The sequence below is a fragment of the Myxocyprinus asiaticus genome, chromosome 34 (assembly GCF_019703515.2).
Source record: "Myxocyprinus asiaticus isolate MX2 ecotype Aquarium Trade chromosome 34, UBuf_Myxa_2, whole genome shotgun sequence".
Taxonomy (NCBI): domain Eukaryota; kingdom Metazoa; phylum Chordata; class Actinopteri; order Cypriniformes; family Catostomidae; genus Myxocyprinus; species Myxocyprinus asiaticus.
In genome coordinates, this window is record NC_059377.1 from 39,061,398 (window position 1) to 39,078,775 (window position 17,378).

At 36.6% G+C, this 17,378-nt stretch overlaps 1 protein-coding gene across 2 annotated transcripts in view; it reads right to left on the reverse strand.

Annotated features, from left to right (window-relative positions):
• The window catches only part of LOC127424793 (protein FAM135B-like), a 54,852-nt gene extending 49,032 nt beyond the window's left edge, over positions 1–5,820 (reverse strand). For both annotated transcript variants that reach the window (XM_051670206.1, XM_051670205.1), the window contains exons 1-2: positions 5,663–5,820; positions 5,410–5,501 (exon numbers count right to left, since the gene is read on the reverse strand). In XM_051670206.1, the coding sequence (XP_051526166.1) occupies positions 5,410–5,489 (80 nt within the window). In that variant the 5' untranslated portion in view covers positions 5,490–5,501; positions 5,663–5,820. The remainder of the gene's footprint in view (positions 1–5,409; positions 5,502–5,662) is intronic.
• Positions 5,821–17,378: the final 11,558 nt, after the last annotated feature.

Genomic DNA, 17,378 nt, shown 5'->3' on the forward strand with positions numbered 1-17,378 from the left:
ATTCAAAAGATGAATATTAGCCTACTGAATTCGGGCCATTGAACAGTCTGAATTGTACACTATATACACCAATTCTGTGTTTCGTAATAAAATCCCTTGGAATGTTCTTCCCAACCAGACCAGAGAAGAGTTTTACCAATGTATCTAAATTATTAATCCCTGCAGGACAAAATGGCCATAAATAATAAATAATGGATATTATGTATGTCCCTATACCACCCTATACTGACCAACACCAACAACAGAAACAACCATTGATGTGATCTAGTCAAAGTGAAATCTTATACAGTGAGTGACTTTGGAATCTTTATTAAATCATAAATAATGATGATGAATTAGTGTGAAAGCTTATTCGGCATGTCCAGACAGTCCGGAGACCATCAGGGAGATTAAACACAGGTCAACTTGGCCAGAGTAGGGACTTTAGTTGAATGTGAAATGTTGAAGCACTTTACAGTTTGTGCTGATTGTACTATAATGATTCTGAACTAAAATGTAAGTAAGGTCATCTTTAAATTGCGTTTCTCCTGTGCAAGTGCATTGTTAAGTCACAGCATGTTGAAAGCACACGTAAAGACATGTCTGCAACATGTCCACAACACACCCTAAACACTACTACAGTACAAGCTAATACATGATGACAGCATAGTTTATTTAGTAAATATAAAGGTATCTGTTCAGGTTTAATGTCATCTCTGTTGTCATGTAAATACTGCACTTACTGAAGAAAACATCATCTGTTATAGACAGTGATGGTTAAGTTACTTAAAATAAGTAATCCATTACAAATTACTTATATGAAAATGTAATCAGATTTATTTACAGATTGCTTCATTGGAAATCACATTACTAATTTCTTTACTTTTAAGTTATGTGACGAGGAGGAGGGCGGGGCCGGGCCGTGAGTGCGCATGGCCGGCCCCCAATCGGGCTAATCAGCCAAGGAGAGGGATAAAGCCGAGCTGGATGCGGCAGTTCGAGAGAGAGAGAGAGCCACACGCAGCTGCCGTGTGTGTTTATGTTTATGTCTTTTTAAGTTTACATTAAATATTACTTTGAATGTTCAGCCGGTTCCCGCATCCTCTTTTCCCATTTTAACCTTGTTACATTGGTGCCGTAACCCGGTAAGGAGGAGGGATGCGCTGTCGTGGAGTCTTCGCCACTGCCGTCCACCGAAAGGAGCGGCCGTGACCGTCCGCCGGGGGACGGAGGATTCACTGCCGGCCGCCTGGACGTGGAGGAACAGCCGCCATCCGCGAGGGGAGGAGGGGTTCGCTGCTGGCCGCCTGGAACAGTTGAGCCACTGCCAGGGGCGGATTGGCTCACTACCGGCCGCCAGAACGTGGAGGGGTCGGAGGAATGGCCACCGTCCACGAGGGGAGGAGGGGCTCGCTGCCGGCCACCTGGAGCGGTGGAGTTGCTGCCAGGGGCGGAGGTGCTCGCTACCGGCCGCCAGAACACGGAGGGGTTGGAGGACTCACTGCTGTCCGCCCGGGGAGGAGCGGCTGTCGTTCGCCAGAAGGTGGAGGAGTGGTCGAGGACCAGGCGGCAGTGTGTTTGGGAACCGGCGAGCAATTTTTGTTCTTTTTTAAAAGAAAAAGTTATATCTCTCCAAAATAGCTTCAGTGTAGATAGCTGTTTTTCTTTAGTAGCTTAGTGTACAGCTAACTACTTTTTCAAAAGGGTAGCTTGACTAGTTAAACTACCTGTAAACTGATGTGTAGCTTTACCCTTATGAAAATGAACCATGGTTTTAACAATAGTTTAACCTTGGTATTTGTAGTAAAACCATAGTAACCAGAAACAATTATTTTTACAGTCATGGTTACTACAAAATTACTATAGCAAAACCATGGCTACTATACACTGATGAGCCAAAACATTATGACCACTCACAGGTGAAGCAAATAACGTTTATCATCTCCTAACAAGGCCACATGTCAAGGTCTGAGTAGATAGTAAGCAAACAATTAGTTCTCCAAGTCAATGTGTTGAATGCAGGAGAAATGGGCAAGAGTAAAGACCTGAGCAATTTGAGAAGGGCCAAATTGTAATGGCCAGACAACGGGGTCAGAGCATCTCTGCAACGGCAAGGCTTGTGGGGTGCTCCCGGTCATCAGTGGTGAGTACCTGCCAACAGTGGTCCGAGGAGGGTCACAGAAAATGTTTAAGATGGTTACGGGAGGAATGTGTCACAACACACAGTGCATCGCACCCAGCTGTGTATGGGGCTGCGTAGCCGCAGACCAGTCAGAGTGCCCATGATGACTCCTGTCCACCATTGAAAGTGCCTACAATGGGCATGTGCGCATTGGAATTGGACCATGGAGCAGTGGAAGAAGGTTGCCTGGTCCGATGAGTCCCGTTTTCTTTTACATCACTTGGACAGCCATGAACGTGTGTGCCGTTTACCTAGGTAAGTGATGGCACCAGGATGCACTGTGGGAAAATGACAAGCCAGTGGAGGGGGTGTGATGCTCTGGGCAATGTTCTGTTGGGAAACCCTGGGTCCGGCCATTCATGTGTGTCAATTTGATACGTGCACCTACCTACTAAAAATGTACATATTTTATTAGTATTATTATAATTAAAATCAGGGATGTTGAGTTACGCTTCATGCCACCCTTGAATGAGTCTGTGCCCCACATGGGCCACCCCTGTCAAAAAAGTCTGGACACGCCACTGATCTGCATTGATTTGTTCTTTTCTATTTCACAAAATCCAACTTCCTCCTCACCCATCACGTTATAAATCAAAACATGACCGCCTACAGAATCACTAATTCCCTACACAACAAACACTAATTCCCTGTGTGCATTATAATCTATGCTGTTTACTTACACTACACACATAGAGGCTAAATTTGTACTCGTTCTGTCTACTGTGGTCTATTGTTAGAAACATTGCTTCTGTGCAGAGCAAAAACTGTGTCCGCTGGCGAAAATAAACAGTATATTAGAGCTCTCTCTCTCTCTCTCTCTCTCTCTCTCTCTCTCTCTCTCTCTCTCTCTCTCTCTCCCTTCTGGGGATTATATCAGAGGAAAGGGTTTAACTTTCAGATTTAAAGTGGGGGGGAAGGGGTAGTCAAATCTCTGCAAAGCTGATGTTTCAGCCAACAGCCTTGCTTTAATCTCAAAGCAGACACGGTGAGCTGAAAAACATTATGACCGACCTCTACTCCATCAGGCCTGTTATGTTTCACACAGCTGTCCTCTATGTCCAGTTTGGAATATAGAAGAGAAATATTACAGTAGATCAAAGAGTTGTCTAATGAGGCATAATCTACTGTAGATGTGGTTTAGAGTCTGGTTTTTGGAGGGTTCATGTTTAGATTATGCTTTTGTAGTAGACACGTTTTAGCTATGTGCTCAGCTGCACCCAGTGGCCGAAGCTGGAAGTGCTGCTGAACATATGGGCAGTGTTGGGGAGTAACAGAATACATGTAACAGGATTACGTATTTAAAATACAAAATATAAGTAACTGCATTCCACTATAGCTACAATTTAAATAATTAGTAATTAGAATACAGTTACATTCAAAAAGTATTTTGATTACTGAAGAGATTACTTTGCATTTTATTGTCATTTGTTTCATTTAATATTTAGTCCTTTCAGATGGAAAACATTTATACATATAAATGATGCGATCCAAAGTGCATTTGAACAGCGGTGAAACACTTTCTTATGATGTGTTACATTCATACGAGCAGACAGAGAAGTACATTTGAAGTAAGTTTGGAGCAGAAGAAATAGAAATAAACCTTGTAAAACTGTCAGCTTTACGCTAAGCTAAAATGCTATTTCTAGTCATTTTACATGCACGTTACCAGACACGATCATATCTTTTTATCAAGAAAATTCATGTTAGATCATAATTTCTTTTGTCTAGTAAGACCTTTGATATTAGGGCAAAAATCATATTCTTGATCATAATTTTTGTATTGTTTTCCTGTAAAAATATCTAAAAATCCTTAAAACAAGATCAATTTGATTGATCTTGTTTTAGAAACAACACTGCATAAGATATTAAGGTTTTTCAGAGAATGTTATTTTTAATGTGTATTTTGTCTTACTGTACTGGCAGAGTTTTTATAGTCAAAACAAGTGAAAAAATCTACCAGTGCTGAAGAAGTAATCCAAAGTATTTAGAATACGTTACTGACCTTGAGTAATCTAATATAATACATTACAAATTACATTTTACAGCATGTATTCTGTAATCTGTAGTGGAATACATTTCAAATGTAACCCTCCCAACCCTGCATATGGGCAAGTGTGAGCTCCAGATTCTGAGTAAAATGTCCACAGAGTTGCATCAAAAAGCGAGTTGTTTTTAGTTTTAAAAGATGTTATACAGTCAACAGGAATGTGTATTTTATTAACTTAAGCCTGATCTGATGAAAATTACTTTACTGTGGCGACATTTTTGCAAAAATGATATTGCGTGGTTCAATACAAGTATCGCGGTAGTTTCGAGATGAAATGTCCACTAGGTGGCGCTAAAAGCGAGTTACATTTTCTCCCAAACAGGTTAGGTTTTTAAGGTTAATGCTTTATTGAGTTTTAAATCAACTAAACCTACATCCCCACCCTAAACCTTAGACCTAAACCTAACCAATAGCAAATGTGAGATGAGAAGCACAAATGTTAAAGCAAGCACATCATTTTGTAATGCTTCTATGAGCTACTGCGCAATTTGATTGTGCTCGAACAAGTATGTACATTTAGTTGGTTATGTAATGCACATGTTAAAATGTATCGCCTTGCACTGTAGTAAAAGTCTTTTGATGCCATAAGATAGCATTGTGTGAGGACTAGATGCTATTTTTAAAACTGCCATTTACTCGTGATTTGTGTGAAAGGAAATAAAAGTCACTGTTGTAGCTCCTCTAGTGGTCATTTCACCAGAAACTTGCCGCAATATATACAACAAGCCACGTAAAAATAATTTTTGCACAATCTTAGGTATAATAACGTGATTCTATGAGACGTGATTCAACTCTGTGAGGTTGAATTTGTGCAGTGTGCAACAAATAACTTTCGCGAGAGTCCTAACATCGGCTGTTGCTGTGTTATATGGACGCTACTACTAACTGACTTTAAAATGGTGGCTTTTTGAAATTTTGGTTGTACTGTTCTTCAGAATACCTTTGTTTGTAATCAGTGGCAAACTGTAAAGACAATCAGTCTGCTTTTAGTCAGTTTGTTGTGTATTTTACTCATGCACACTAACAATTTGTAAAATACAAAGCAAACAGAGTAAGTCTCCAAAGAGGAACATCCTGTGACCTGTTCTCAATGTTTGGATCGGTACACAATGCTCTTACCACATGCTTTTACAGGGCAGGTGTTTAGGAAAGCCTTTAATTAGAGCTTCCAAATTCACAGAAGAATGCAGGACTGCCTTACCCTCTCTGAAACAGATCCACATTGTGAAACTTGTGCAGCTCCACCGAGAACTCCACAGTGCCCTGGACTTCCGACATCATCTATTCCATCACCTGAAGACAGGGAAACATGAGTAGAATAAAGAGAGAGATATATTTGCAGCCAAACACCAATCAAATATTGCATTTCTTATTCACAAACGAGTGCCGTGTTGCTGTATTGTGGTCAGCTGAGCCATTAGCCCATGGTGAAGGACTGTGTTTATCGTGGTTACCGGTGTTGGCAAAATGACAATAATCCAGTGACTAAAGAGCAGGCTACAGTGGTAGACGCGCATCAAGCGCGTGACTCAGAAAGCCGCCAAATCTAATTACTCAAGCAATGAGTCATCCATGACAATATTTGTTCTAAGCTCCTGGTGTCCTGCTCTGCGGCAACCGAACGTACGACGCACAGTTCCCAAGACGAATGACAGCAGTGGCGTTTCTGGACATGATCCCAAATCATACTTATGACATCATTTATCTGTGAGACATCTCAGCTCGAAGCCGCTTTGGTCTGGCTGAACTCTTTGAGCATGCAGAGCTAATCATATCTAATAGATTCATCTCATATAACAGGTTGTGTAGACATTGTTTGTGGTATAAATATGGCAGAAGTCCAGTGTTTGTGACATTGAGGCAGAGTGGAATGGCTGGAATTTGAGAGGAGATTTGTGTTTCCAGAAAGAGAAGAACACACAGAGTGCTCAAATATTAGTTCACACTAATATTACTTACTAAGCTCGCTCGCTCGCTCTCTCTCTCTCTCTCTCTCTCTCTCTCTCTCTCTCTCTCTCTCTCTCTCATTCTCTCTCTCCATCATTGTCTTGGTTGTATTCTTTCTTTCTGAATTCCCATTCTTGAATTGACTGATATACCAGCCAGAGGAATTTAATCGGCTGAAATTTGGCCATTTTGAGATTATCAGCTAACATTTCATTTCCTTGACCAGTATTCTTTGTTGTGACTGGAGCAGGTCGTTTCTTCAACTTTGGGCACTTTCATGTCCCATAGGTTCTTTTATTATTTCAATTTATATATATATATATATCTTTTGTTTTTACTTAATACATTTATTGTAAGGAAAAAACAAATGTAAAGAGGCTATTAGGTAAGGGTAAAAAATCAGCAAACAATAGCTTAATAAATACCTTATAATTCTAAACAAGTCCGTAACTTGTCCAGTTATTAGTCATTACTTACTGTTTAATTTCTGATCCCTAAAATAAAGTGTTACCGAGTATTTTTATGGGGCATCATTTCCAATCAAGCTGCAATTACAAATAAATTATGCAAAAAGTGTGAAAATATGATTTAATTGTATTTAAAGCATTTAGGATACATAAAACGTTAGCTATGAAAGTACCCTTGGCATGACAAAGGATATTTTATTTTAAAAACGGTCAAAATGTTCATCACCATCATTTCCATCACAGAATTTTATCAAACACAATACAGAATTGGAAATTGGAAATGACACTGTGGTGGGGATTCAGAAAAACATGACAAAAATTTGTCTTTACAAAGACTTTCAGAAATCAACAGTGGTAAAAGTGCCCAAAGTTGAAGAAACACCCAGCCACAGAATAGTATACTCTTACTATTTCTCTAGAGTATGTATACTACCAAAGCACACTGTACTTGATCCCACAATGCAGCGTGATTGACTTGACCTTACATTTCTAGTGTGACGAATGAAACAGAAGTAATCTCGCAATTGTTCTGTCATAACTCATTATTTAATTGTTCTGTCATCAGATGCTTTTACAGAAAACATGAAAACAGTGTACAGTAGCATACTAGAGTTTGGAATGTTTATCGTTGTATTTTGCATATTTCTTCACATAATTAAGAAAAAGAGTAGATTGGTTGATAGGTATATTGTTCCAGGAACAAGTGATGTTGATCAAAGAACATGTTTTACTTACATTTTGATACATTTTACTCTTAGATAAAAAATATTGAATCTGTCTAACTGAGATGATCTCGATACAGAGTTCCAGATTTGATTTGATTCTGATTCCGGTTCAATCTCTCGATTCAATTCAAGTTTAATTTGATTCTGATTCATTTGGAAATATTTCAGTTGTAATGTCCATTTTGCTTACATATAAAAGAAATTCTCTCTCAACAAATGTTGTAAATTATAGAGGGAACCTTCTAACTTAAAAATATTAACCAAATTGGCCCGGTTGCTAGGGTGGGTAGAGTCACGTTGGGTTAACCTCGTCGTGGTCGCTATAATGTGGTTCTCGCTCTCGGTGGGGCGTGTGGTGAGTTGTGCGTGGATGCCGCGGAGAATAGCGTGCAGCCTCCACACGTGCTAGGTCTCCACGGTAACACGCTCAACAAGCCACGTGATAAGATGCGTGGATTGACGGTCTCAGACGCAAAGGCAACTGAGATTCGTCCTCCGCCACCTGGATTGAGGTGAGTCACTACGCCACCACGAGGACCTAGAGGGCATTGGGAATTGGGCATGCCAAATTGGGGAGAAAACAGATATAACTGTTAATATAAACATGTCTAAAAGAGATATAATAATCAACACAACTTAAACTGATGTAAACTTTAAAGTAGTAGTGATCTAGGGACTTTTAGAATCGATATCATGATCGTTTTAATCCAGCCTTAATGTGATTTGCAAGAAAACTCATCACTTCTATTGTACTGTAGTGAGTTTGATTAATAACCTCTGTAACGTTACTTACAGAGAAACTCAAAACTAGAGCACAATCACAATGTATGTCCCCATTTAGCGCACACCTACGGGAACAGGGAAGTGTAGGCTTGCACATTTCTTATTCTGATCTGTTTTGTTGAAGCAGTAGGCGCAGAGCTGAGCCAACTTTCTAGTAATAAACAGCAATGATGAAAAATACAGGGCCGTTATTGTTAGTCATGACAGGAAGTGCGCAAAGATGTTTTTTGTTAACAGTAATGAAATATTGATAAGAGCAGAGCTTCGGCAAACATTAAACATCCTTTGTGTTCCACAGAAGAAAAAAAAGTAATACGGGTTTGGAACAATATGAGGGTGAGTAAATGGTGACAGAATTTTCATTTTGGGTTGAACTATCCCTTTAAGAGTGTCAAAACGGAAACAATAAAGAAACAGAACAGCAAAAGTGCCATAGCGTTTATTAGTCATTTAGTGTGATGTCTCGGTATGGTTGTTAAAGGTTAACTGCTTTGAAGCTGCAGTCACCTTGTTCTGGCAGCTGATGCAGAGAAATTAAAAATATGTTTCCTTTGTAATGCTGCCCTTGCGTTAATCAACACAATGTTCCACCCTGTTGGATTCAATGTTCAAAGAGCCTGTCCGAGATGGGGTAAAAGAGCACTGACCACTGCAGCTACAGTACAGCACAAACAGATGGCATTATGGAGAATGATGCATTATGTGATACAATAGTGCACATGCAAAGAAATAGAATGGAATAGATTAGCTTTCCATCAAATGGGGAAAAAAACATTCAATACTTAAAAGATATGCTGCTATATAAAGAGTCTCACTAAAATCTCATTGGCCCCACAATACAAGGTCAATACAGGTGGTCCCCTTGCATTGACAACAGCCCTGGTAACACGTTCAACCAAAAATGAAAAAAGGTTGTTCCAACCATGTATGACACTTTCCTGTTGTCTTTCCTTGTGCGTGTATCATAAATATCTTTCCGACTGAAGGCACTTGCTCAACTTGCTATTTTAATCAATTCTGCAGGCTGTGTGCTTGCTTTGAGAGATCTTATGGCCCTGTGAGTCTATGTGTGTGTGTGTACCTGTATGTGTACAAGTTTAGTAAGTTTATTCTTGTGGATGTTTGAGCTGCAAACTACTGTAAATTCATCACTTGTAGCACACTGGACATCAGATTTGAAGTGACCCAGCGGACGGCTACCTTTTTGTTTGAGCCACGATATCGATCAGTAATTGTCACAGGCTCTGTCGCATACAGTTCAGATATCTACATTTTAAAAAGCTCCACTTTCCTTCTTGCAGGTATTGACATAACTGATATTTGCGGTTGTATTTTATATTTTAATTTATTTGTGTCTCCTTTCTTTATGTTTATATTTCTTTACAATTTGATTTTAAGATTGTTTTGTGTCTATTAAAACAATAATATATAATAAAAATAGTGATGTAGTAATAATAATAATTATATATATATACACACACACACAAACATATAATAATTTTTTTATAATTGTATTTATTTATCACACATTATACATTTGCACATATACAGTGAAATTCTTTTTTTTCACATATCCCAGCTAGGCTGGGGTCAGAGTGCAGGGTCAGCCATGATACAGCGCCCCTGGAGCAGATAGGGTCAAGGGCCTTGCTCAAGGGCCCAACAGTGGCATCTTGGCAGTGCTGGGGCTTGAACCCCCGACCTTCTGATCAGTAATCCAGAGCCTTAACGGCTGAGCCACCACATACATACGTACATACACATACATACATACGTACATATATATTATATATATATATATATATATATACACACACACATATACATACATACATACGTACGTACGTGTGTGTGTGTGTGTGTGTGTGTGTGTGTATACACACACACACACACACACACACACACACACAAACACAAAAGAACAACTCTGCTTCAGGGTTCCACACAGCTTTGGTAAAATAAATAAATAAATATATAAAAGAACTAATTTAGTACAACTGCTGACACTGCTTAGAAAAACGCAGCCACATTTTAGTCTGCATGCTTTACCAAGCACAATGCAGTCCACTTCATATTTTGAATGGCAGTGAAATAAGATATTGAACTATGCTGTTTAGGAACATTTATTACTGTATTTTGTGACTGTACAGTACATTCTGTGAATTGAAATGACTTTTCCATTTTACAGTGTAAGTCATCCATGCCACACTTTAACTAAACAGACAAACTCACATGTATCTCAGAGTCCACAGAGTTCTGTCTAACAATTTGTGTACTAACTAGGAGTGTTGTACTATGTGGGTGTACATTGTATTGAACCCAGAATATTCCTTTAAGACAAAACTTTTGGCTGTACAATTAAAAAAAGATTTATGAAGCAATAATAAAAAAACAAGGTTGACATTGCTTCCGGATCATTCATCACACTGGAAATAGATCCAGCAAGTCCAGCACACTAGTCATCCATTTGCCTGCTCTCCACATACTGCATACTACTTTCTTTCAAAAATAGAATGTAGTGTGCCATTCCGAACATTCCTTTCTTCTGAAGTAGTTTTCCCCTGAACTGGCCATGTCAGCTCATCAAACATCCACTCTGCTATATAATTAACCTTAACTAGACAGACAGACGGACAGACAGATAGATAGATAGATAGATAGATAGATAAGATTGTTCAGCTCTGTATAAGGAGAGTCCTGCAGTAGGACAATAGTGCTCGTAAATTATTTATGCAGCATGCACTGGACCCTGCGGGAACAATGTGATAGTGAGAAGAGATTAAAATTATCACATGAGACAGAGTCACATAACCGCATGAGAACGGCCCAAGTACAAATTGTTACAAACACTAACAGAGAAACCTGAGAAAAACCTTAACAATCACACACACACACACACATGTTGGTGCAGCTATCTTTATGAGGATTCTTCATAGACATAATGATTTTTGTACTGTATGAACTATAGATTCTATCCCCTAACCCTAAACCTAACCCTCACTAAAGAAACTCTGCGTTTTAACATTTAACACCATTCAGTATGTTTTTTAAGTGATTTGAATTATGGGGACACTATAAATGTCCTCATAAACCACGTTTATAGCATAATACCCTTGTAATTACCAGTTTGTAACCTAAAAAAAAGTCTTCGTAAACCACTCAAAGCCCCCAAATCATTAACAGTCAATGACAGCCGCCTGAAATGAGAGCTACTGGGCCATACAGAGACAAAATGCTGCAAAAATACATAGAAGACACTGCCTGCAATACAACATGTCCCAATCAGGCGTAATTTGTGTCTGTTCACTCTGAGCTTGAAAATTGCATGGCGTGACAAAATGACAATCAATCGGAATTTGGACAAATCAGATTTCACTGTGGGTGGGGCTATGCAGCTCAACGCCACAGAAAACAAGCAATTGTCAAAACCCACATTTAAATGGAAGAGAAAGCTTTTATCATAACACTGGACTTCACTCCCCATTAAACGTACCCAAACGTATCTAAACATTGGAGTTCGGAAACGCAAATTCAAGCAAAGAAATTTTGCATTCAGCTGCGTACCAAAGTTCACGTTTGGTGACCTCTGTCCCACGAATCCAGATGACGAGAAGAAGTGTGACCAATAAAAGGAAAGAGTAGATGGTATATTTGAACATTTTAAATATAATATTATTTGGGATTTGTGATTCATAATATGAATCTGCCAAGCGTGACATCATTTCGTACAGGGCTATCAATTTTGCGATACATTACAATCTTCATTTGAACAATCTTGATATTGATTCTTAAATCACAAGATCGATCTTTTACCAGCCCTCTACAATGCTAGTAAACCACTCGCATATGTGACTGAAAATGTATAATTACATTTTTAAAAAGCTACAAAAATGACCAAAATGATGTACAAATTAGGATAAAATAAAAATAAATTGTAATTATTATTTTCATTATGTACTAAGTAATTATTAGCATTGGCTGAGAGAGAATTTCCTTCATATGTAAGCAAAATGGTCATTATTACTGAAATATACCCAAATGAAATGGAATCAAGTCAAACCAAAATCTGAACTCAATCATTAAATCTGTATCAATACCCAGCCCTATCATATCGTGTCCGTTGCGATATTCCAAAATAATTTGGGATGTTTAAATGTGCATTCATCACAGCATGAAGTATTTACAAAACTCACACAATTTATATCAGTCTGAATTCAGAAGTGAAATCACTTGCATTTTGACTGCAGGCAGTCTGAGCTTTCTGGAACTTTGTATACAGTAGATCATCTATGACAGTTAAATGAATCTTTAGTACTTTCTTTCAGCATTCCCATGCTACACATTTTGCCTGGAGCAGGGTGGACAGACCTGTACGATCGGAAGTCTGCCAGAAAATCTGCTGTTTTACCACATCAGTAACGTCGTGCTGGTGTCTGGGGTACTTTATGTCCTCCAGCAAGCACGGGCTGCATCCATTAAAGGTGTCAAATGTCGAGACATGTTCAGGCCCTCATGGGACTTGCACGTTTTAATTTGAATGTCACTTGCTATAGCATCCAAATCTCTGTTACTGCATTACTCACTACACTCATTTACAGTCCAGATTAATACAGATTTCATACCAGCCTGAAAATGCCAGACTGAGTCAAATGCCATGAGCTGAACTTTATAAGGTAAAAGTTCTCCCAAAACATGAATATTCTGTCATTATTTACTCACCCTTATGCTGTTACAAACCCATATGCTAATCCTGCTAAGTAGTCCATACAACTCGTGGGCTGTAATCTAAATCTTTTGATTTAGCCATACGATCGCTTTGTTTGAGGAATAGACCAAAAAGTAAGTAATTATTCACTGATAACCTTCCCCTCCAAAACTAGCTTCTAGCTCATGTTCACATGCCAAACTAAGAAATATTGCATCACTTTCGATACAAGAACCAGTGTCAATTAGCTATTTTTTAATCTGGACGCAAAGGAAGGCCAGGTGCAAGCTTCAGCAGAGGTGAATAACGACTTGATCTTGTTATTATTATTAAAGATTTCATTATTATTCGTAGATATTCGTACGTAATATTTAAACATAAATTTTTGTGCATTTGGATGGACGCTGAAATGTTCAATAATGACATATTGACAGCATCTAAAAAAACTTTTTTGATGTATTTATTGAAAATATTAAAACAATTAAATAAAAATAAAATACATGTAATTATATTAAATTAATAAAATAAATCCTGTACAATTTAAATATATTTGAAAAGCTACATTTTTACTATTTTATATACATTTTAGATCCCTTAACCGTGCCCTACCTCTAAACGTAACCACTTTTCAACAATGTAAAAATGTCAGTAATGATTAAACAGTTACACATTTTGTAATTATTTTTAACGTTTTAAAGTTTAATCTTGGTTAAAGTGATATAATCCTTTAATATTAGGTAAATACCGCACCAGAAATCACAGAGAACAGAATGAAACCGTTACAACGTAAATTTAGGTAAATGAGTCAACTGCGTTAAATAAATGTGCAGGGTTGGGGAGTAACGAAATACAAGTAACAGGATTACGTATTTAAAATACAAAATATCAGTAACTGCATTCCACTACAGTTACAATTTAAATGATTGGCAATTAGAATACAGTTACATTCAAAAAGTATTTTGATTACTGAAGAGATTACTTTGCATTTTATTGTCATTTGTTTCATTTAATATTTCGTCCTTTCAGATGGAAAACATTTATACATATAAATGATGTGATCCAAAGTGCATTTGAACAGCGGTGAAACACTTTCTTATGATGTGTTACATTCATACGAGCAGACAGAGAAGTAAGTTTGAAGTAAGTTTGCAGCACAAGAAATAGAAATAAACCTTGTGTAAATTGTCAGCTTCACGCTAAGATAAAATGCTATTTCTAGCCATTTTGCATGCACATGTTACCAGGCAGGATCATATGTTTTTATCAAGAAAATTCACTTTAGATCATAATTTCTTTTTTCTAGTAAGACCTTTGATATTAGGACAAAAATCATATTCTTGATCATAATTTTTGTATTGTTTTCCTGTAAAAATATCTAAAAATCCTTAAAACAAGATCAATTTGATTTATCTTGTTTTAGAAACAACACTGCGTAAGATATTTAGGTTTTTCAGAGAATGTATTTTTAACATGTGTATTTTGTAGTCAAAACAAGTGAAAAAAATCTACCAGTGCTGAAGAAGTAATCCAAAGTATTTAGAATACGTTATTGACCTTGAGTAATCTAACGGAATATGTTACAAATGGCATTTTACAGCAAGTATTCTGTAATCTGTAGTGGAATACATTTCAAAAGTAACCCTCCCAACCCTGTAAATGTGATGCCGTTAAACATTTAATTAATCTCACTGATTATAAATACAATAAATTCAGTTGCTTCATTCCATAAATTCAGTATTATTGAAATTAATTTGGATCTGTAAACATTTGCACTTCTCTAAAGTTACCTTTTAGACGCTGCAATGCATCAATATTGTTAGTTTTGTAAATAAATGTATGCGTGCTAGAACCACACTTTACGTAACAATAAATACGATTACAACGAGATCAAGTTGCACAAAGCTATTGTGTGGTTTCAGATAGCTTGGGATATTGCGCACATGTTGTATGGGCTGCTTTTATGGTGTTTTTGTCCTTTTTTTTTTTGAGCTTGATCAATGTGGTCACCATAAACTTTCGGAATATGGAAAGATCTGCATAAGGATTCTTCAAACATTTCTACTATTCTACAGCATACAGTTTTGGGGTGACATGAGGGTGAGTAGATAATGAGAGAATTTTAATTTGTTCGTGAACTATACCTTTAAGTTTCCTCTACATGTGACATAATTTGAAAAATAGATCTGCAGCCTGGCTCGCACAGACACTGCTGTGAATGTCAGATTTATTGACCTTCAGAGAAAGACGTCATGCACAATCCCTTGAGCAATTCCAGCATAGCTGGTAAAAGTGAAATTTGACGTCTCAACATTTCTTCATATAAAACTGTCCTGTTCAGGGGGAATGTTTGATTGTGACTAATGCAGCATTACAATAAAATTAAACAGACATGGATTGTTTGGGTGAACTTTATTTACATTGGCAGATGCTTTTCTCCAAAGCTATACGATGTATTCAAGCTATCCATCTTGGTATGTGTTCCTTGGGAGTCAAACCCATTATATTGGTGATGCTACAGTAGTACCATGTTCTTTTAGTTGAGCTACAGAAACTGAAGTGTAAAATCATAGTAAAATTCCAGTGGTTTTTAGGGCTGATACCGATATGAATTATTGTTATTTTTAATTTCTCGAGTAAAACACATCAGATTACATGAATTTACAATTAATCTTGGTTAATGTTAATTTCAACATATACCAGTATATTCTTAAATGTAAAAGTTGTGTATTTTAGCGTTAATAAATGCAGTGTGAACTTACATGAACTAACGATGAACAATTATATTTATATTAATAAATATTAACCATGATTAATAAAGGCTTTAAATAATTATTGTTCATTGTTAGTTCATAATATCAAATGCATTAACTAATGTTAACAAATAGACAGTTTCTGTAAAGTGTTATCAGTCACTTTTAATAATTGTTTTATGTCTGCTTTTTAACCACAATAATAACTAAATATTCATTAGACTACAGAAATAAAATCATCATATGGGTGATTTTCAAAAAATCGGTAAAGAGAATGTCCTGGTCATATTTAACCCCAAATCAATACAACAATATGATTTTATTTTGCAAAAAGAAAATGAAGCCTACGTTTAGGGCCATTAAGAGTTTTGCATTGTGACGTTATTTTCAGGATGCTTGAGCACATTTGACCTCCCATGCTGTTCTCGTTACCGTAATCCGTCCAGACATTTTACTTTTACTGTTCCTACTGTTTTCAATGATCATTTTAAAATGATTGCTGTTGTACAATGTTTTTTTTTGAATATATATATAAAATCAGCAAAAATGACAGGCAGTACCAAGTGAGTACTACTATGATGTATTAATACTTAACCATTTAAATAATACACATTTTACGTTGTGGTAACGAGAATATCATAATGACGATTTTTATTTATTTATTTTATTTTTTATTATGTTTATTTTATTTTTATTTTTTTTGCATTGCATTGCATTGCAGTAATGAGTCAAAATTACTCTTGACTCGTCCCACCTTTTCTTTAACAAAAAACAAAAATCAAGGTTACAGTAAATCACTTACAATGGAAGTGAATGGGACCCATTTTTGGAGGGTTTAAAGGCAGAAATGTGAAGCTTATAATTGTATAAAAATTTAAACTTGTGTATTTTTTGAGCTGTAAAGTTGTTTAAATCATATATATATATAGTGAGTATTTTAACGGATTGCCCCCACATTCACCTCTATTGTAAATCATTGTCACCAAGATTTTAGTTGAGTTAGCTTAACTTGTATTGAACCCAAAATATTCCTTTAATGGCCCTAAAAAAAATACACCATTAATAAATGCAAAATATAGTTTCTTATTTGTTTATTTTGATTTTGATCAGGGAATTTTCTTGATAGGTTTCTTGAGAATCAACAATATGCATTTTGAATATAACTGTATTATTATTATTATTATTATTATCATTATTATTATTATTATTTATTTATTATTATTATTTATTTATTTTTTAATTGCCATTACATTTTTGCAAATTGTTTTGTGATCTAAATGCTTGCACATTTTTTATCTTAGTTTCATTTAGTATCTAACTGTTAGCTTAAAAATACACACTTTTCTCTCTTGAAAATTAATAGCTGTTACAGTATAAAAAAAGCTGTACAATTAATGCAATTAATGCCAACGATACAATAAAGAAATAACTTTACACTTGAACACCATTGCTTCCTGTTGAATGCACAGTGGTTGTAATGATGATGCTGAGTGCTATTCCTTAGACACTCAATATTAAAGAACCAATAACCGATATATACACAGGCTTCATATAAAACCGATTATTGGTCTTATCTTTAATTTCCAATTAAAATGCAAAACCGTCAGTGCTATTAGGGCTTATTTATGTGCACCATTCCTTTAGTCTTTCAACCATTCCAGACCCTGTAAACTATTTTATAACAGAAACCAAATTAGCATCCCTGTAATCAAATCAGTTCTAACCTTGCCATCCAGGACAATGTGTACAGCTCAAGTCAACATCAATGTCACCCAAGAAAAGGTTCTGCATAT